The sequence below is a fragment of the Electrophorus electricus genome, chromosome 6, assembly GCF_013358815.1.
Source record: "Electrophorus electricus isolate fEleEle1 chromosome 6, fEleEle1.pri, whole genome shotgun sequence".
NCBI classification, from domain to species: domain Eukaryota; kingdom Metazoa; phylum Chordata; class Actinopteri; order Gymnotiformes; family Gymnotidae; genus Electrophorus; species Electrophorus electricus.
In genome coordinates, this window is record NC_049540.1 from 13,510,159 (window position 1) to 13,531,464 (window position 21,306).

A 21,306-nucleotide genomic window follows, 5' to 3' on the forward strand; every position below is an offset into this window, starting at 1 on the left:
ATTATGAAGTAATATAGCAATAATAAGTAATGGCTCCATGTTGTCCAGTCCTGATGTAAGCAAAGAACAGAATGTGGAGACCACACGGTCATCTGTAGTGCGGTTAGTAGATAGTCTAGTCACCAGTATCAACTGCTTTAAATGGGGAAGAAAAACACATATTGTCCCATACTGCAGCGTGTCCGAAACCTCAGAACCTGTGGCAACGTTCCATGGGCACGACATCTCACCAGGAAGTACCAAACACTTTGAACACCTACATTGCTGCTTAAAAATTGCACTCGCCAGTTGTAGCAATGCCTGATGGGTCATGTGAATTGATAGTCTGGTATATTTATAAAAAAACAAAACAAAACAAAAACAAAAAAAACCCCCAAACCTTAGAAATGAAGAAATGTCACTTCCTGCCCACAATACGTCAGTCGCGATCCCCCAGCTTTTTACTGAGAGAATCCGAAAGGATTAATAGCGGGTCTTCCACGGTGCCGCTGTACTCGAGTCGTTAAATCCAAACGGCGCGTTTTTCCTTAGAGCAGGGGATGCCGTGCAGGCATGACACTTGCATGTGATGGCGTAACAATGCTGCCTTGTAAACCAAGGCTGCGCCTTCTGCGCTAGTGGTTACTTCTGCGTAAGGGTTGGCGCCAGGCCGAGGCCCTTCCGGCCACCAGAGGGAGGCCTCGAGTCAACCACACCACTAATCAGGCTTAACACCCAACAGTTGGACTAGACCTTATATAAGCCCAGTGAACCAGTCATTCAGTGCTGGGTCTTTGCCAAAGTTCTGAGTCAAGCTCCTAGCCGGTAACTTAAGGTATTGAGGTCTGTGAGCTCTCGTGCTACACCTCACTTGTGTGCTGCGAGGGTGTCCGTGTTTTCACACGTCCCCTCCTCTCTCCAGTTTTCCCTCTTGAGTCTGTCTCTCCGGAGGCTTCCCTTCGCCATTCAAATTCCTCCCCGTTTTCTGGTTTTGTTTGGGAAGTTTTAGTTTGAGTTTTCCCCAGTGCATTAGGGTTGCCATTTCTTCCCCTGGCGTCCTTTCCCCCCCCCTTTTTCCATGCTCGGCATAGTGTTTAGTTTTTCCTTTTGTTTTACCCGACCCAAGCTCTAACTGTTCGGCACATGGGCCCACCATTGTTAGAGTGTGGTTGCTCACCCAGTAGGCTGTAGGTATCATCACCCAGCTGACCCTGGGTTTGAGATTACATTCTGAGCCATTTGCAAAGCTCTCAGTGCTGGGAAAACTCTGAAAGTGAGCAAAGCTATTGAGAGAGGTCACGCGCTGTTTACTTAACTGATGGATTCTCATCGGAAAAATTCCGTATTTCTGTGCAGCCTACATGGTGCAACCATTTATCATGCTTATCCCAGGCATCTCTCTCTTACTGTCTCCCTTTTGCTCTTCCTTTCTACCCTGCCTCTGTTTCTCTCTCTCTCTCTCTCTCTCTCTCTTTGCTCACTCACCCCATTTCTCTCTCCCCCCCGCTAGCTGGGCTTTGCTGACCTCAACATGGCGGAGTTTGCGGGTTCAGGCTCCACCGTGCGCTGCTGTATACTGGAGGGCTATGACACCAAGAACACTCGGCAGGACAACTCCATTCTGAAGGTGGGCGGGGGTGTGCACACAAAAAAAACCAAACACTTCACGAGCAAAGCCCAAGGTCCAGTGTTCAGTGCTCCCATGCACTGCTTTGCCATTGGGATCTGAGTAGAGGGCACCATGGCCAGTTGACACGTGTATCTCTTTGACTCCGCCCCTGGGCTCCGGAGCAGCCCTCTGGGTGGAAACAACCACGACTGCTGTTCCTCATGCTTAAGTCCACTCAGCGAGTGTGAGGGAGAGCCCCCTCATGGCTCATTTGGAATCCACACGACTGAATTTTTTTTGACTCACTCTCTGCTCAATTCTGCGAAAGGAGCATTTTGCCCTTAGAAAGGGGACTGAAATTGCATTTTTGTTCAGTTTAATTTGACAGTGCTCATTATGAGTAAATGACGGAGCACTTTTGTAAGTCGCTGTGGATAAGAGCGTCTGCCAAATGCCGTAAATGTAAATTATGAAGGATGAAAACAAGTTACATTTGTGATAACCACTGTCAATAGAGATAGCTAGTAAATATAATAAGTAAATACTACATTTTTTAAATAAGGTGTAATTTAGAAAAATGTCATGGCTGTTTATTTATTTTGTTGTTATTGTCTTTTTTTTTTTTTGAAGGTTACTATCGGTATGACTCTGCTGTCTGGGGACCCTTGCTTTAAAACGTGAGTCATCTTTTTCCTTGACTGAAGTCTGGAGTGGTTTCAAAATATTTCATACACAATGGTGTCTTATTTATGCATGTGAGCCTCGGAAAAAACGTAAAATCTTTGGAACAAATCATCGAAACAAACTTGAAGCCATTGATTCGTAATATCCAATATTCTCATGCACATAGCGCCATCTATTGGTATGTGACCGGTGGCCTTTCAGTCTAAACTCTGGGGTTGTGTGCATCAAACTTCAGATTAACACTACTGATCTGAGATCAGTTTATTCCAAATTACCATGATTATAGTATGTGGGAAACTGCTCATGGTAATGCGTCTGAATGATTTCAGACTACTTAAGTCAGGTCCCAGGCTACTTTGGCTTTCTTGCTACAAGGTTATAGTGGCTTTTATTGATCAGCTCGGGTGGGTCCTATGCTGTCCTGCGACGGTAATGGTAATGACTTGAATGGTAATGACATTTCACGCATACCAGGCCTCCGAGCACAGCCAAGGCCACTGCCCTGGCCGGGCAGGACCCGTCTCTACAGCTGGACTGTAAGGGAGAGGGCACTGGTGACCAGCCATCGCCACGACCGGGCATCAGCCCTGGCATCAGCCCTGGCATCAGCCCTGGCATCAGCCCTGGCATCGCTGTCAGCCGGGCACACAAACCCCGATCCGCCGTCTACTGCTCAGGTAACCCGAAACCTCACACCTATAGTAATTCGGAAATGACAAGGTGACGAGTACGTGCGTGTTCTGTTCGGAACCTGAGAGATGGAGTATGTGTTTGTGCCTGTATATCTGTGCGTAGGTTTGCCGGAAGTGTTGGATGAGAACCTCTCCAGTCCAGAAGAGGTGTTCCACACCGGCCACTCGAGGAATTCCAGTTATGCCAGCCAGCAGAGCAAAGTGTCAGGTGAGACCACAGCATAGGTCAGGGCATTTCATGCTAGTCTCACATGGTTCCTTTGTGTGTGTGGGGTGTGTTCGGTCATAACTCTGTTACACGTTTTGCTCCTCCTCCGACTCCACTGTAGCCTGCTGCCAGTTTAAGAACATTTTGTGTTCGATGAGGTGAATTCCTTCCATCAGTTTTCTTTCCCATCTCCTTTGAAGTATAAACTATTACTACAGTTGCTAGCTAAAAGAAAACCACCTTCAGTTACCTGTGGTTCCTGCACACAGGCTATAGCACGGAGCACTCGCGCTCGTCCAGCTTGACCGACGTTAGCCAGCACCGGCGGAACACGTCCACTAGCAGCAGTACCTCCACCAGCAGCCCGGCCGAGCCCGAGAAGGAGCCGGCGAAGACGGAGAGGCCCCCACGGCCGCCCCGCCCCACCCTCCTCCCGCGCCGGCCGTCTCGGTAGGGACTAGGCGGGGTCACCCCACCCGAGCCGCATCCTTTGGCTGGGCGGTGGCATTAATCACGCGTCTCTGCTTGTAACGCAGGAGGAAGATGGACTCCGTGGAGAGCCACCCCACCTGGGTGGACGACACACGCATTGACGCCGACGACGTCGTGGAGAAGATCGTCCAGAGCCAGAACTTCGCCGACGCCAGCAACAATGAGGGTGAGTTGGAGAGCGTCTGGACGGTGTCTCTTTGAGCGAATGCTTTGGGATCAGGATCAAATCAACCCTCAGCCAGTCAACAGATACACAGTTCTCACTGTTTTTACAAAAGCGTTCATTCAAAAACATAGTTGATTTTATGATTTTATTGCAATACCATGTCATCTTCCGTATGCCTTTTACCTTCCACACTCACAGATAGCAATTTGAGACTGTTTGTGAGCAAGGATGGTACCACTGCCCTAGGCGGCATCCAGCTGGCTAACAGGTGAGTCAGCTCAGGGGTGCCCCTAACTGGCTGTTTTGTAATAGTACATTGTATATTAATTTTATGCCAAATGGGAAGCACCATCACAAAAAACTTCCCAAAACCCATTTCCCTCTTTAGGGTGTCGGCGGGCGTGTTCGAACCCGTTGTGATTGAGAGTCATTAGTTTTCATGGCGGCATCTTGGGCCTGTCTGTCTCCGGCTGGTCTCCTGGTATGAAGACAACCATCGAGTGCGGAACAGCGAGTTGGAGCAGAAGTCCCACGACCCTCTGACGACTTCTTTTTTCTACTATCTCTCTTCCTTACTTTCATAATCAAAAAAGAGAAATTAATTAATGCTTTAATAACAATTTATTACAAATAGACAAACTACTTGAAATGCCTGAATAAAAAGGCATTGTGGGAAGTGTAGTCTGACACTGTGAAAAACTGTCATTAGACCTAAAGACATCATATTTATGCCCTAAATGGCAGCCCTTAGATATTTTCAGTAAAAATTTGGCTCATATACTGTGTTAGCCTTTGACACATTATTTCATAGTTTTAGCCTTTATTTTCCTTCTACCAGAATTATTTTTTTTTGTTGTCTTTTGGTGTTCAGTATCTGGTCAAGCACCTTCAGTAGTAGTTGTTTGTTTTGCCTGGGTTATAAACCACTAAGCTTAGTCGTCGGTCTTAAATGTTTCTGCCTTACCTGTATCTCCCCCCATATGACACAGAGGTGAATACATTCAGGATGCTGTGTGGCTGGCCATACAAAACTGACTGAAGTCGACAGGGAAGATTTGTACTGTTATTTCATCGATTAAAGCTTTGTGTGTGCGTGTGTGTGCGCGTGTGTGTGCGTGTGCGCGTGTGTTTTAGTACATGTGAATCTCCTTATAAGCTCTCCAGCTGGCCCCGGAGAGCCCCGCAGCAAGTTGAATTGCTTCACATCCATCTTGGCCCTTACACCCCTCCTGCCCCACCCGTATTAACTGCAGTGCAGTGCACCGTGTGCCTCAGTGCCCGCTGGGGCCCTCCGCCAGGGGCGGCCCGCCCGCCCACTGCCGTGAGCATGTGCGCAGTGGAATGGCATTCATGGCAGTGGATGGTGGAGGACGTGGCTGCGGCCCCTCCCCCACCCAGCTTTGTTTGTAGGCTGTATCGTTCCTGCGGAGCAGATAACTCACAATCACACGACACTACTTGGCAACAGTCGTCACGGCTCCCCCTGCACCTGGTGTGCGTCCAGAAACAAAAGCGCTTTTCCTATCTATCTATCTATCTATCTATCTATCTATCTATCTATCTATCTATCTATCTATCTATCTATCTATCTATCTATCTATCTATCTATCTATCTATCTATCTATCTATCTATCTATCTATCTATCTATCTATCTATCTATCTCAGTGCGTGTGCATGGTGATGCGTTCAAAATATGTAGTTTGGTTTTCAGTTTGAATGAGCTAGCCATGATCTTGATCATGGAGAAATGAAATCTCTCAGTTGACCTGAGGGAGCTAAACAGACTTGGAGACCTTTCAATAAGAGCTTGTGATCTTTGCACATCTAGTTCTGTTCTTCAGTCTACACGTGAACAGCACAACGTGGGCTCAGTGACCTTTCGGTTGGTTTCATGGAAAGATTCTAGCATATGATTCCTAGTTTTACAGATCGGAAGATAGGGAGAAATTTAGGGAAAATAGGGAGAAATTTAACAAGCTGAACTGCTGCAAACTGTTCACATAAGGAATCATATATTAGCCAATGGATGCTATATGAAATTCCTCAGGTTCTGTATTACATATATATTAATGTGTTACTAACTAATAAACATTGCGGTTACCTAGGCCTCATCTTGGCTCACTGTGGACTGGGCTTACACCAGTATAAAGGGAATCTATAGATCTTTTTTAAAATCACACTAATCAGAATGTTTAAGAAAGATTCAACGTGCTTTTTAAAAATCATATTACTCCATTCTTTTTTTTGTGGTTGAAGACTCGCACACAGCCCGCCAGTTTCTCTTTGTACCTCTCTTGCTTGCAGAGGTTGTTAGCCATAAGCTAAAGCTAACATTGTGCTGTCTTTTGTATTTCCAGACCAGCAGGCTGGTTTAATTTGACCTCTTTCAACTTTGTTGGTTATATCCTCAGAACCTACTTTGCATTCTGACAGTATGAAATAATTAATTGATTAATTTACATGCTACTTAAGGGCCTGTGTCTGATTGTTGCTCTTCTCTCTGGTCATGTCTTCTCTCTGCCTTAAAAAAGAGCTTTGTTTTGTGCTGTCATGTTTTGGTCCTAATGAGCTGTAACCTGTAATATATATCTTTCTTTGATTTTCCGCAGAGGTAGATATAAATGTGATGTAAGATGCTGTTGTGTGGAACTAATTACAAAGGTATTCGGATGTATGAGGGAATTATTTTGGGCAACATACAGTATTTATGTAATTTGCTGTTGTGTATTAAAAAAGTAAGTAATTTGTGAATTACTACAGTCTACACCGTCTAATGTTATTTGGCTTACTTTCAAGAATTGGTTTGTGGATAAAAATGTCGTGATATGTGTGGATCATTTGTGATTTATTGTGAGTTTTGGGTAAACTCTTACCTTACACTGTGATCTCTATGTAATCCTTGAGCAATGGTATGTTCATCACAACAGCACTTAAATACTAATTTAGTAAAGTAACAAAATTACAAAATATTCTTCATAACTAATATGTCCCATCTCTGTCATTTTAAGGGTTAAACGCTTTGCACTTGAGTCAGACAGAAAGACTCATTTTGAGTTGTTCATTTTGACCACTATATTGGTTACAATTATCAAACTATCAATATATTGCAAAACTTCAGATTTTTATGGGAAGACAGTACATATATTTAACTTGACCAAAAAGTGATGTTTATTTTTCTGATTATATAGAATTATTGATGAATACTTATATTTTATGATCAGACAAATAATGATTTCCAAAGTTTTCTTGACCTTGTTGGGTGTTTTACTGCCTCATGCAACTAAACTATATTTCCATAGTTAAATGGGGATGTTTCATATTCTGCAATGTAATGTAATGTTCTTTTGGAGGTCTATTGTTATATTTGGGGAAAATAAAGAAAATGTTGGGCATCCTAAAACCAATGTATGACATCTTGTATTATTATCAGTCTGTTAGCTACAAAACCTATGGAACATTATAAAGCAAACATGACAAGTTGTCACCATATACATTGTTCTAAACCTATTGTCCTAAATCTAGGAATTGTAACTAATGTTTCTTACAAAACGATGCAAATACAACACACAAGAAAACATTTTCAAAGTCGGACCTTTCTTTAATTGTGCGTTGTCTCCCCCTTGTGGTTCAGACGAGACTGTTCGTTTGCTCCTCTCATAAACTGCATTTCCCATCATAGTTTCGGTTTACAAACCGGAAATTAAAAACCGGAACAGGAAAAATATTTTATATAGTAACGCGTTTGACATGGTAAGATAAACTATACCGTGTCCTGAGTATTATTTACTCATGGTGTTTTCGTGTTCTGTCAATAATAGGGACTTGTTACATTTTATTAAAGAGTTCGTTAAATTGCTTTTAACATTTTAAAGATATCTTCCAGTTATTGTTAACAGAAAGCTAACATTAGGTAGCTAGCTACCTTAGGTTAGCTTACTCGATTGGCGTGTTTAATAAGAACGTTTAATGGCTTGTTGGTGTAGCTCGTTAGGTTACTAACTCGAAATTCTTTTTGAAAAGGCTACCGGGGCGGATCATGCAGTCGGATTAGGCCTGGTTGGTTTCAGTCTATTGCTGTTTACGTATTACACTATTTGGGTTATAGTGTTGGTAAGTAATATAGATCTATGTAGACGTTGAACACCTTCTGAACAATTATAAAAAAAAAAAAAAAACTGTATTCGACAGTAGTGCTCTTCAAATATACCTAATGTTTAAATCAGCAATAAACCTAATTACAATTTCATGGCCTCTTGTGGGCCATTCAGAAATGAAGTGTTGAACGGACAGCCAAACTGACACACAAACTATTTAGTGTATATTGCTGCATGATCATTTATTAATGGTTGTCGCAGTTTTACTATACAGTAGATACTGCATAGGTGTGTTATACAGGGCAATTTTATCTTATATATATATACATATACACACCTATACAGTGATCCTGCATTTGATGAGCCCACTAGCAGGTTGAAAATTTTTTTTGACTCCTGTATGCTATTGAGTATTCTGACCAATTTTTTATTCTGAAAATCACAGTGTTATATGTTAATCATGTGTGAATTAATTGTTAGAGAGTATGATCTCTTTCTCACTCTACCATGTTACAGGGTTTTTGTGCTTAATTATTGACTTGCCTCCAGTCATAATTGATTGATTGACTTCTGTTACTGCAGAACATTTATGTGTACAGGTTATGATGGACCCCCTTGAAAACGAGATGTCATACCTCAAGGAACTCTTTCCAATGCGTTCAAATTCAGATGGTTTATTCTGTCAGAATAGTTTCTGTGATATGGATGTGTATTGTAGTGCTCTTAGTGCCACAATGACACTGTAGCGCATTTCTCAATTTCTGATGTACCAGATTTGAACTTTAACTTCTACTAAATATAATGCATATAATGCGTATGTATAATAATTTAGTCCCTTTCGCTCCCTACAGCCCTTTGTAGACAGCGATCATGTCGTCCACAGTTATTTTCTTCCTCGGGAGTACTCAGTCATACTTCCTGGAATAGCAGCATTAATTCTCCTACTCTGTGTTGGTAAGTAAAAAGAATTTTTATTTTTCTTAAGGGCAACGTATCTCTTAAAAACTACTACAACAAATTGGATATCTTAAATGTTTCATGTGATCAATTCATTTGTTTAATCAAGCTATTTAAATAGAATTGAAGATGAAATGCTAGTGTTGAAAGGTAATTAAACACATTTTATAGTCAAAATGTCTTAAATTATTTTCTTTCTTTTTAATGTTACCCTCGGGTACAGGTCTGCTATGACATTTTATCCTTTTTTTCATTTATTCTTTCAGGCACTTTCATAGGAATAGTAACTTGGAAGAATCGGAAATCAAAGAAAGTCAACTGAAACTCTCCAGCCACAGCTCATTAACCAGCTGAATAAAGTACATAACGTGAACTCAGCCTTCCAGCTATGCCTACCAGCTTCTCGACTTCAGCTTCACGCCTAGCTTGGTCTTCTGAAGCTAGCGGACCTCTCCTATAGTTGCCACCCTGTCGACTGCTTAGGGCCACTTAGAAAGTTGATGACTTCACTAATGACTTTGTAAAGGAACCATTACAACACTGAATCTTAGGGAAAAAAACCCAATGGCATACCGTATCGGTGAAAACCGATCGCGACCTTGGCCTAGGCACGAAATATTTAGTTAGTGTTTTATGCAAAACAACAACAACAACAACCTTGAACCACTACCGAGGAAATAAAATATCTTGTCAACACAAGTGCTGTCTTAGCCGCAGCGGGATACGTTTTGTCAGACTAGCTTACGTTCAATAACCATTCAAATCACTTGTTGGTATGCATTTGTGCTGCTGTTGTCTTAGAATGTAAATAGATTTCAGTACATGCAGGTAAATTGTCAGGACGCATGACAAGAAATAGACGGAATTCAAATTTAAATTGTTTTATATGCTTCACTGTATGATAATTAAAAAAATGATAAACACACACAATTGCCGTGCCCTCTCCAGTCATTTAGATGATATTGTATGTGAATTAGTAAAGTGCAATAGAACATGACGATTCCTATTGGAAACCTCTCAATATTTTTAACTTCATATTGCGTGTGATTTCGGGCGAAGCTCACAGTCGGACAGCAGAGGCTGCGTAGTGCAGTGTGGCGGCGATACGTGTGGGAGGGCGACACCGGAGCGCGAGCAGCCTCGCCGCTTCGCTCGTGGTCAGTGCAACCACGCGGAGGGGATGGATCGCGCGCTCCCGCTGACAGAAAGTAAAGTCATTTGAGGACAGAATGCGCTGATCCATCGACCTGTACAGTGGTCAAACGAGGACATTAATTACTGATTACATTATGAGTCAAACAGAGGTATGTTTCAAACCTTGTTCATTATAACTGCCGTTTTTTTTAGAGATATTGTACTGATAATATTAATATATCAGCATATTTATACTCAGTGTTCTGCGGATGTTCTGTCGCCCGGCTCCTTGGGGGCTATTAAAGATTTGTAGGCTACATTATGCTCTATTTAGGTATCTATCAGGATAAAATGTTAAACGTACATTCGGATTTTTTATTTTTATTTTTATTTTTAGAAACCATCTAAACGCACTCATTTTAAGAGGTGTTTATACTCAGATAACGCTGCCCATAACAAAGATTCAGTGTAGAAAAAGCACTGATAAACGATAGCGGCAGAACTAACCTATACAAATAACGCCGATTCATGGGATCTGTATAGTTTGTCATAGCGGTCTCTTAATTATTGTCCCTGTGAATGTTGACTCTGCGTTGTAGACTAGCCCAGGTTACATGTTCGAAAAGTTATACTACCAAATACTCCTGATTCCTCTGTCGGGATTACAGAATTTAATCTTCTGCTTCAGACCATCTGATTCACATCACTGCAGGCAACTAACCTTTTACGAGCCATTTTGCTGCACTCGTGGTCCATAGTCTCTTACTTTTAGCGGCATCTCCCAAGCACATATAAAGATACATTTAATAATATACATTATTGCACATCTGCATTATGAATACCACTTTTTTATTGGACTACTGGAAGCGCAGTAGCGTTTGTAATTTGGAGGTAGACTAGTTCTGCAGTAACTTGCAATTACGTGTTAGCCAGGAACTAGCATTGATTCAAGAGCTATAGCATTTGTTACCTTTCCTGTACACAAGCGTGGAACTCAGTTTTAAAGTGGCAGTTAGGCTATTTAGTTGATCATCAGTTAATCTGTGATGAAGGCTATAACACACAACAGGCCGTCTCTTAAAAACTCTTTCTTTCTCACCCATTCTGTTGTCAAGGAGACAGATACCAACCAATGTATCATCGCCTGTTACAATATACATGCTCAACATGAAGTGGAAGGATATTGTAGCTAGACCTCCAGCAAAACTTTAGACTCTGACTATGTCAAGAGTGGGCCACTTACAATAAAACCGAATGAATGTATTTTGGTGTGGCCCATTAGGATATGGGTACTTAACTTGAACTTAAGAGCCTACTGGTTATGTGGGCCAATACAGGTATGTTCCCTTTCACTGCTTTGCATCAAGAATCGTTGTGGTCAGAGTCACTGTTAACACTGGTATTCAACTACCTACACTCTTTCAAAAGTTATCAGGAATGTATTATTAACCCTAAATTTCTCTTACTATTCAAAAACCACATCAGTATTGCAAAGAACCTGTCAAATATGTTAACGCTTACGCTGTAGATGATTAATAACGCATGTTGTTTATTTGTTTTTAACACGTGCATCGAAGCGCGATGCGGCTGCGCATGCTGAACCGCCCCAGATGGAGATGTTGGGGTTGGGCGGGAGCAGGGGGCCCCGCACCTATAGGAGGAGGGTTTGGAGAGGCCTGCGGCAGCAGTGGAAGCTTCTAGGTGTGTTCGAGATTGACCAGAAGCACGAGTTCTACGCCCTCACCTACATGATGAAGGAGGGCCTGTCCGCTGCGGTGCAGAACACAATCGACAACCCAATACCTGTGAGTAGCCCGCCTCAGGAATGCCCGAGGAACTTTGCAGAAGAAGCGACCTTTGGCTGGCCTGAAGAACCATTTGCAGCTGGCTGTCGACAGTGCTGTCTGCCAGAGCCGAATTTTCAGTTAATTCGGTTCATTTGATCGAATGTTCCTAACATGATTTTCAAAATGTTAATTATATAACTTTAAAATGTTAGAATCGAGATTGCAAAAAACGGACCCTAGTTCCTCGAGCTCGCTGCACGGGCAGGTGGAAGTGTCAATTCAGAATCTGTAACGTACAGGAACAGAATGAGACACAGATATTCGGTTTTAGTAGTACAAGGATAATCCAGAGTGAGAGTCGTTAGCCACACAGAGGTCTACAGCCAGATAGAGAACAACCAGAACACAGGGCCCAGGCAAAGGGGCAACTGAAGAGACAATATGAGGGTTCCAGAGCTGGAGATCAGTCATGTCAGATAGGGATCAAACAGAGACGCAAACCAAGTAACAAAGTAGGTTGGTAACCGTAGAGACAAACTGAAATAACGCTTGGTATGCATGCAGTGTTCATGGCAATACTTTGCAAGGTGTACATGGGAACTGACAGGTTTAAATAGAGGGAAGCTAAATGGGAGACAGGTGGAATGAGTCAGGAGAGGCAGATCTGGCGAGCGTGTGATTGTTGAAGGATCTGCTGTGAGCGGTGGGAGAGCTGTCATCGGGTAGAAGCTGGCAAACATGACAAAATTCAGTACGGATTTGGATAGGCAGATCTGGGACAAGTTAATATGAAGTGTAAGGTATGTCGAAAATCAGTTGGAGCCAAAAGTAACTCACAGCACAAATCCAAGCAGTTCTCTAGACAGCCAAAGCTGCAAAATCAGTTCTTTAATAGATATAGCTAAGTTTTGTTCACACAGTTTTGCTGTACTTGCGCAATTTTGAGACCATTAAGGATATTTAAAACAATTTTTTAAAAACTACAACTGCTATATATCGTGCTGTTTATTTATCTTCTTTTTTCCAAAGCCCATTCTAATAAATAAGATGTTTGATTTAAATTGTCCTTTTCCAAAAGCATTATGTAACAACTAAAAATGTAAATCTTATGGAATTAAATTTTTTTTTTACATATTCATGTAATATTGCCCAGCTCTAGTGTCGAACTCTAAAGTTGACACAACCTCTACAGTTCACTGACACCCGTGTAAAATACTCCTAGCATTCAAAGTCATTAGAACAACAGCAGTGTATCTAGTTTTGTATTCATTCCCGTGAAACCTTCCTTTACTACTAATCATACTAATTACTTCATCCAGAACTAGAGAGTGTGTTTATAAAATTAAACAATGTTTCTCCAAGTTCCTCATAGGCCACACAGATAGTTTGTTTCTGGTTGTGCTCCTTTTTCATTGTTTCATCTGGGTAAAGCATGCATGCATCAGCAGAATTTCACCAGAATCAGTATGTCTATAATCACAACACCTGCCATCTCTGCATGTTTCGTATTGCACAATAAATAATATTAAAAGGGGGAAAGAAATCAGTGCAGTGGCATTGTTTATGGGAACTGACCAAAGTTAATAGAGGCACCATGTTAGACTAGATATTCCGCATATAAACACACACCTCCAAAACTGCGGGGGGAAAAATGGTTCTGGGGCAAACCCTATGGGTTGACAACTTTGGAGAATATCTCAGTGGAAAAGAAGTGGAAAAGTCCCTCAAGTAAGGAGTACGGATTGTGAAAGAAAACCTGACTCTTTTGTGGCATAGACTGTCCTTGCCTTGATAATAATATCCTTCATGGATAGTCTGGGCTAGCCACTGTCAGGCCACAGCCGAGTCTCTTTAATCGATGCGTCATTAGCCCGCAACATATCAAAGCAAGCGTGCTTGCCAGTAATTAGCGTGGGGATTAGGCCACACAGAGACACCCATGTTTACCCCTGGTCCCATAGCGACCTTGCCCCTGTGTGAGGTCGCCATGTGCCATAGTCTATTGTTTTTTCTTTCAAAGGGGCCGCAGCCCACAGTGCTTGGGCCCCGCGGGAGAGAAGGGCGCAGTACTGATGACACAAACATGATTGTGATGCCCGTGTGGGAAGGGGGTGGGTGCTCTGACAAAGTACCAGTCGCCACTGCAGAGAGACGCACATGCTGGCAGGAAGCAAAAAGACGCCACTGTGGCCTACACATTAACATTTAGTTCTGGTTCGGTTGTGCTCGTGCATGACGAGACAGGACGCGTGTGAAGGTCATGCACACACGAATTTTGAGGCTACTGAATCTCAGTTTGCTTATTCAGCATTTTGCCTCTGGAATGTGCAACCTATTCTCTTTAACTCAAAGCACCCCACACACACACACACACACACACACACACACACACACACACACATGGGTATTCACAGCCATATCACCTCATTACACAGTTTCAGGGCATTATTGTTAACATTTTAATATCAATAATGAATAGCCCTTTCTATCCACTAAGTGGAAACCAACTACAAAGACTTAATCCAAGGTTCCATACTGGCCAATTTTCAGGGTTGAGAAGAACTCTTGTGAGTAGCTTATGGTAAATTTACAGCATGTGTGATAGATACACAAAAAGCCTGAATCACCTTTATGATGCTTATATAATCACTTGTTACAGAATGAACTCTCCGATGACGATTACAAACTTGAAGTCACCCAAATCCATAAGGTTGGTACAACTGATGGAGAACGTACAAACTAAAGAACAACAACCATTGACCATCAAAATCACTCAGCCAGTGACGCGTGTATACTGCCAGTGTATACTGCTTTTATTAAACTATTTATGCTTCAGTAAGGTGCATCTTAACTATTACACTTACGACGGCAATGTGTAGTAGATGTGTAGTGTAGACTGCAACACCTGAAACCTTCATCTAGAACGGCTGCTTTATTGCTGCTTGTGCACCCTTGTGAAGGATTTCAGGATGGAGACGTTTGCGGGGCCCGTGTTTGCCAGCCTGCGCCGCTCGCTCGGGATGGGGGAGAGAGAGTATCAGCGTTCCCTCTCGGCAGAGGGCTACTACCTGCAGTTCATCAGCAATTCAAAGAGCAAGGCAGACTTCTTCCTAACGTGAGTCAGCATGAAGTGGCACGTGCTGTTGTAGGGATGCACACATGCTTGCACACACACACACACACACACACACACACACACACACAAACACACAGTCATGTGCTTTCTCTGTCCCTCTCTCCCATTTGAACAGATAGCTCTTAATAGTAAGCTTCTAGTCTTATTATTAGTTAGTTGTTGATTTGAACTATAATTACTGAATTGCTCAGTAATTGTATCAGTCAATATAGGCAATATAGGAGCAGGGTCAGTTGTCATTTAAGTGTTCCACAAATAGAAGGGTCTTCAGTCTGCGTTTGAAGACTGCAAGGGACTCTGCTGTCCGGACAGCAAGTGGAAGTTCATTCCACCATCTGGGAGCCAGGACAGAAAATAGTCTCAATGCTTGTCTTTCATGACACCTGAAGCAAGGTATTTCAAGCAGAGCCGTGCTTGAGGTTTGAAGTACTTGAGGTACGGATTGGGCATGGCCATTGACCTCATGTATAAAGGGGCTGGTGCATTTTTGGCTTTCTAGGAAAGCACCAAGGTTTTACATTTGATAAGTGCAGCTACTGGAAGCCATTGATGGGAGCGTAGCAACGGAGTAACGTGTGAACTTCAGAAGATTGAAGACCAGTCGTGCTGCTGCATTCTGGACAAGTTGTAGAGGTTTGATGGCTCTTAGAGGAAGAGCAGCAAGTAGCGAGTTGCAGTAGTCTAGCTTTGAGATCACAAGAGACTGCACAAGCACCTGGGCAGCTTCCTTCAAGAGAAAGGACCGAATCCTTTGTATGTTACAAAGGAGAACTCTGCAAGACCAGGTCAGATTAGAAACATGAGTTGAGAATGACAACTGGTTGTTCAAAGTTATGCTCAGGCTACGGGCAGCTTCAGATGGTGATACCAGGGAGTTCTCTAAGGAAACAGTGAGGTCATGGTAAGGGTTGGGAGTACCTGAGATGAACAGAAGCTCGGTTTTACTGGGGTTGAGCTTCAAGTGGTAGGCTGTCATCCATGATGCGGTCAGTCAAGCATGCTGAGATATGTCTGGTGACCTGCATGTCAGAGGGTGAAAAATAAAGAAATAATTTGGTGTCATTGGCATAGCAGTGGTAGGAGAAACCATGAGAAGATATTATATCACCAAGAGGACGAGTATACAAAGAGAAGAGAAGGGGGCCCAACACTGAACCTTGTGGAACACCAGTGGAGAGTCTGTATGGTTTGGATGTGGATCCTCTCCATGTCACTTGATAGGACCGTCACTCCAAATAGGACTGAAACCATTTCCATGCAGAGAGACTCACACCAAGGCTGAAGAGAACAGAGAGAAGAATGTTGTGGTTTACCGTGTCAGAGGCTGCCGAAAGGTCTAGAAGAATCAATATGGATGACAGTTTAGCAGCTTTAGCAGCATGAAGTTTCTCCGTCACTGCTATGAGGGCTCTTTCTGGAGAATGTGATGGTTTGTAGCCAGACTGATTGGGATCATGCAGCTCATGCAGATCATGCAGTCTGCGAAAAGCCATAAATGTAAATGTAATTGTATTAAAATTAATATGGAAGATGTGTAATTTGAAAAAGTGAGGAATATGAGTCTGGAAACACTGTCAGCAGTGTTTGTTAGAGATATATTATGCAGTACTTGTTGACATAAAACACAATATTACACATGCACATGCATGTGAGAGTGCGTTAGTGTTGTGCTAGTGCTTTTTTTAGCATGTAAGTGTGTGGTAGTGTTGTGTTAGTGCTCGTGTTAATGAGTGCTCTTCTTCTCACACAAAAACTGACATGATTTTTTCTCTCTGACTGTAGGAATGACAAGCGGTTCTTCTTGAAGACCCAGAACAGAAGGGAGATTCGCTTCCTCCTGTCCAACCTGAAGAACTACATGGCCCATCTGGAGAAGTACCCCCACTCTCTCCTGGTGAAGTTTTTAGGTGAGGCTAACTCAACTACGAATGGCATGCTTTGCTCGTGATTCAGCTTGAAATAATGCTCTTGCCCAACCTCATTCCTTTAAGAAGCTGTTTTTCCTAACCATAGGTGTACACAGAATCAAGATTCCCAACCAGAGGAAGGTAGAGAAGCTGTGTGCTCTAGCTACAGTGTTTCTGTGTGAGCAGTGCTAAATGCTGTATAGTGGTAATGCTAGACCATCACTAGCAACTGACAAGTGTTCTCATGTTTCGTTCCATAGAAATACTTTATAGTGATGCAGAGTGTCTTCTATCCTGATGAGAGAATCGTTGCCAGGTAAAGGCCTGTTATCCTCCTTTCCTTATAGTACTTTTATTATTAGAAGTTTCCCTAATCCTTATCCTGTTTGACTTTTGTAGCAATGCAGAAAAAAAGGAAACCCATAGACTATACAAAAAACCATGTCTGATGTCACTCATGTAATTGCAGAAAGAACCCTCGAAAACCTTAATTTTTGTCTTTTTATTCTTTAATTTTTTTTTGTCTATTATACATTTTGAAAACACTAGCTTGATTAAATCAATAGAAATGGTTCCAAATGACTTCAAATAAAATCTTAAAGGTCCACAGGGAGATATTAAGAAAGTTTTTTTAATTCTCCTGTAAAGTTCCAATTTTGAAGATGCAAGGTTTTCTTAGAACAGCAATATACAAGGGTGTATTTTAAATAAGTGCATACATCTTTAAAACCCAAATTGCACTGATCGACATTTTTGTGGTTCTCCAAAATGAAACAAAAAGGAATTGTTCTCAGGTTTTTTCCCCAGAAGACCCATTTATCAGTCTCTGTGTGTTACGTTGCAAGCACTGATCAGTTAAACATGTCTTTGGTGCTCTGTTCTCTGAGCATTCTGAGATTTAACAACTCAAACAGAATCCATCAATTTAAACCTTGACAACAGTTTGTTCAAAATTCCCCTCTCTGTAAATGGGGAAAATAGCAGTGTAGTCACTTTAGGATATAAAGGTAGATGTATTAATTAAGTCAGTAGAGTATTGCGATATCAATTACAACAAGGGTGAATATTTCTCAAACTGAAACAGCACTGCATCAGTGCATGTCGTGGAACTCTGGGATCTGAGATCCTGTACAGTGTGGATGTTTTCATCTGCAGGTATGACATTAAGGGCTGTGAAGTGAGCCGGTGGACCAACCCGGCACCTGAGGGCAGCCAGGTCATCGTCGTCCTCAAGGACCTCAACTTTGAGGGACAGTATATCACCTTAGGTATGCCCTGGTGCACATGCATGGTGTGATTGATGCACACACGCGCACACACGAAAGAGTTGTTCACGATAGAGACCAGGATGTGCACAGAGATCAAAACATGCAGCAGTGAGTCAACCAACTGCAGAGCACATGCATGGTAAACAGATGCCTTTCAGTTCTCAACTAGCATAACAGGCTTTTGCGTATGTTTTTGTACTCTGTATAATATGTGCGTTAGTTTCCACCAATGCTCATAGCTCAGAAATAATGCCAAAAAATGTATAATCTTTATGTGCACATTGCTCATATATATATATATATATATATATATATATATATATATATATATATATATATATATATATATATATATATATATATATATATATATATTTATTTATTTATTTTTGTGTGTGTGTGTGTGTGCCTGTGTGAGGGCATTTGGGTGTGCATCTCTGTGTGTGCATCTGTGTGTGTGTGTGTGTGTGTGTGTGTGTGAGTGAGTGAGTGTGTGTGCACATCTGTGCTTAAATCCATATGTGTGTGTGTGAGCCAGGCCAGCAGCGGCCGTGGCTGCTCTCTCAGGTGCGGATCGACACGGCCTTCCTGCGAGCGCTCAATGTGTTGGACTATAGCCTTCTTCTGGCCCATCAGCCTCTGCACCAGGACGAGCAACACAACAGTCTCTCTTTCGCTACCCTCATCATGCGCACCAAAAAGTGAGGCCTTCGCACATGTAAATGCAGACCTCATGACTGGAGGTAGCAGCAAACTTTCAAATTCACAGGCATAAAGATGGAAGTCCTGGGATACTGAAAAGGGTTTTATTGATTTATTGATTGTAGTGCCATGGATAAATGGCGTCCTCTAGTGGCCAGCTGAGCAGTAGAACATTTACCTAGTGAGATGTATAGAAGTGCAGTATCAACTCATAATCTGAATGAGGAGAAATTTAATATCTGGCAACTCACAAGATTTTTGCCATAATCTTAAATACATTGATCATTTTGATATTTAATGCTCATCAAAAGTTTTAAACTAAGAGGTATCATCTTTAGAATGCATCTTAAGAACCAATATGGGAAACAAAAATCCCACTGACTTGCCAATTATTTGGCTTGCACAAGTTTCCCTGTTTCTGCCAAATAGTTATCTCAATATTTAATGAAAGGTTTTGCCCTGACTTTCAGTGTTCCATGTTCACTTGTTTCCAGATCCTTCCCATTGCTCTCTACAAGGCCAGTGGCAGGCAGGCATGTAGCTAAGACATGTGATCTTTGCTTTCATTCATAAATTAACAGTTAAAGTGATGCATCTGCTTGCTGCTGCTCTATTATTTACTCAGACACATCATTTTTGCATTATTTGAAAGCATGTGCGTTTCTGGTGGGTGGGTGCTTCAGCCATCAAGCTAATTCTCACCAGGGTAGAATTGATATGCTACCTGTGAGTTTTCTGTATGCTTCTCACTTGCTTTGGTTTGCTCCTCTCTAGGTCTGTGAATGCCAGTCCCGCCCCTGGCGTCCCAGGGGCGGTGCCTGAGGAAGACCCCACCCACCTGGCCAAAGAAGCACACAATGGGACCCTGCGGCAGCAGGTCGTGGAGGTCACTGGCGGTGGTGGTGTGGAATCTGTAGACAGGGGCGAGCCGCTGGAATCTTCTGAGCTCCGAGAGTTCCAGGCCCAGAACCGGCGACTGCTGCCCAACTTCAAGAACCCGCTCCACGTGATCGACGGGCCCGAGCAGCGCTACTTTGTCGGCATCATCGACATCTTTACGGTGTATGGTCTGAAGAAGAGGCTGGAACACCTGTGGAAGAGGCTGTGGCATCGAGGGCAGACCTTCTCCACCGTCAGCCCTCCGCTCTACTGTCAGAGGCTATGCCAGTGGGTGGAAGACCACACCAAATAGTCCGGGATCAACCATGACGGGAAGGGCAGCCGACTTGCAGCAGATGCATGCAACGAATGCGTACAGGCATCTGCACATCAACAATGACAGTACATCCAGATACTATACTGGCATGGCAATGTTTCACCATTTAAGATGCCCAGATGAGGCAGATGAGATTTAGCAGTTCCTTTCATTACTATGGAATGAGAGCACTTTTTCGGTAACCTTTAGCACTTAGCCAGAATCCTAACGCAAGAGCATGTTCCTGTCCTAGCACTGGGCTTCCCAACTCAGTCGTTGGGTGTGACCAGATGGTCCACAGTTATGCTCCTATTCTAGATATTCATGGTTTCTTGATTGCTTTGTTCAAAATGTCTGGAGACAGCAGAAATATGGACCTGCCTTATGTACTGGGAGAAACAGCCTTCTAGTGCACCACCTACAAGTGCTTCATAACAACAGGAGTGTAGTCACTGAGAAAAATGTGGTATGGTACTTGTTCTGCATGGTACTTGTTCTATGACAACACTCTGTTGTATCACTTTGGCTCATGCACAGGAGACTATGTTAGTAGCATTTAAGAAAATATAGCAAACAATTCAATGCAAAGTCATAATTTAATATCTTAAAGCACAACAGAGGGTGTGGCTGAACATCCTCTAGGAATCCTTTCTTAACTTACTGACTTTACATATTTCTGCTAACATTATAGCCAAAAGTACCGGCGGAAAAATGCTCTCAAAAAGCCTGAATTTGGTAAAATGAATCACAGGCACGTATCTAGGAGTTTTATCACAGCTACGTAACTCCAGAGACCACTTCAGCCTCAGCATCTGTTGTCTAGAGCCATAAGTGAGCATTTTCTACGTTGCAGAAAAAGCACAAATAAATGTGGTACGCAGCAAAATAAAATAGTATCTTAACCTTACTGTTTCATGGTATTATGTCATTCTGCAAAAATGGTTTGACTTGTGCTTCAAAGTTCAACGCAGCGCTTGTATGTCCTGTTACATCAATGATAAAAATTATGAAAAATTGTGTCCGCTTAGAGAATTTTATATTCCACAATCATTGGCTTTCACTTTCGGTATGACTAAGGTTATCAAACTTCAAACATTAAACTTGCTTTTTTTCTTTAAGAGTCTAAACAAACAAAAGGTAACACATTTCTATGCAACAAACTACGTAATTTAGGCCGCTTGAAATATCTCTCTCAATCTCTGTGTTTTGCTACTTCAGCGTTTTATCACAATTACACATATTTTATATGATTAATGTCATATTTTATATGATTAATATGAAAAGTAAACAGTACT

General features: G+C 42.3%; 3 protein-coding genes and 1 long non-coding RNA gene across 4 annotated transcripts in view; 3 read left to right on the forward strand and 1 right to left on the reverse strand.

Annotated features, from left to right (window-relative positions):
• fam102ab (family with sequence similarity 102 member Ab) overlaps window positions 1-5,426 on the forward strand; it is a 28,885-nt gene extending 23,459 nt beyond the window's left edge. The window contains exons 6-13 of the mRNA XM_027010274.2: window positions 1,490-1,606; window positions 2,219-2,265; window positions 2,747-2,949; window positions 3,068-3,172; window positions 3,442-3,622; window positions 3,709-3,830; window positions 4,029-4,098; window positions 4,219-5,426. Of these exons, the coding sequence (XP_026866075.2) occupies window positions 1,490-1,606; window positions 2,219-2,265; window positions 2,747-2,949; window positions 3,068-3,172; window positions 3,442-3,622; window positions 3,709-3,830; window positions 4,029-4,098; window positions 4,219-4,264 (891 nt within the window). The 3' untranslated portion in view covers window positions 4,265-5,426. The remainder of the gene's footprint in view (window positions 1-1,489; window positions 1,607-2,218; window positions 2,266-2,746; window positions 2,950-3,067; window positions 3,173-3,441; window positions 3,623-3,708; window positions 3,831-4,028; window positions 4,099-4,218) is intronic.
• Window positions 5,427-7,542: 2,116 nt separating this feature from the next.
• Window positions 7,543-9,812, forward strand: dpm2 (dolichyl-phosphate mannosyltransferase subunit 2, regulatory). Its single transcript, XM_027010320.2, has 4 exons — window positions 7,543-7,581; window positions 7,852-7,941; window positions 8,777-8,879; window positions 9,149-9,812. The coding sequence occupies exons 1-4, from the start codon at window positions 7,579-7,581 to the stop codon at window positions 9,202-9,204; spliced, it is 252 nt and encodes an 83-aa protein (XP_026866121.1). The 5' UTR covers window positions 7,543-7,578; the 3' UTR covers window positions 9,205-9,812.
• Window positions 9,148-10,939, reverse strand: LOC113577594. The gene is made up of 2 exons (XR_003410653.2): window positions 10,738-10,939; window positions 9,148-10,129 (listed from the first exon to the last, which is right to left on the reverse strand). It is a non-coding gene; the product is annotated as an uncharacterized LOC113577594 (long non-coding RNA).
• Window positions 10,097-20,972, forward strand: pip5kl1 (phosphatidylinositol-4-phosphate 5-kinase-like 1). Its single transcript, XM_027010319.2, has 10 exons — window positions 10,097-10,186; window positions 11,594-11,821; window positions 14,463-14,513; window positions 14,764-14,918; window positions 16,722-16,846; window positions 16,953-16,987; window positions 17,107-17,162; window positions 18,002-18,114; window positions 18,653-18,815; window positions 19,591-20,972. The coding sequence occupies exons 1-10, from the start codon at window positions 10,172-10,174 to the stop codon at window positions 20,006-20,008; spliced, it is 1,359 nt and encodes a 452-aa protein (XP_026866120.2). The 5' UTR covers window positions 10,097-10,171; the 3' UTR covers window positions 20,009-20,972.
• Window positions 20,973-21,306: the final 334 nt, after the last annotated feature.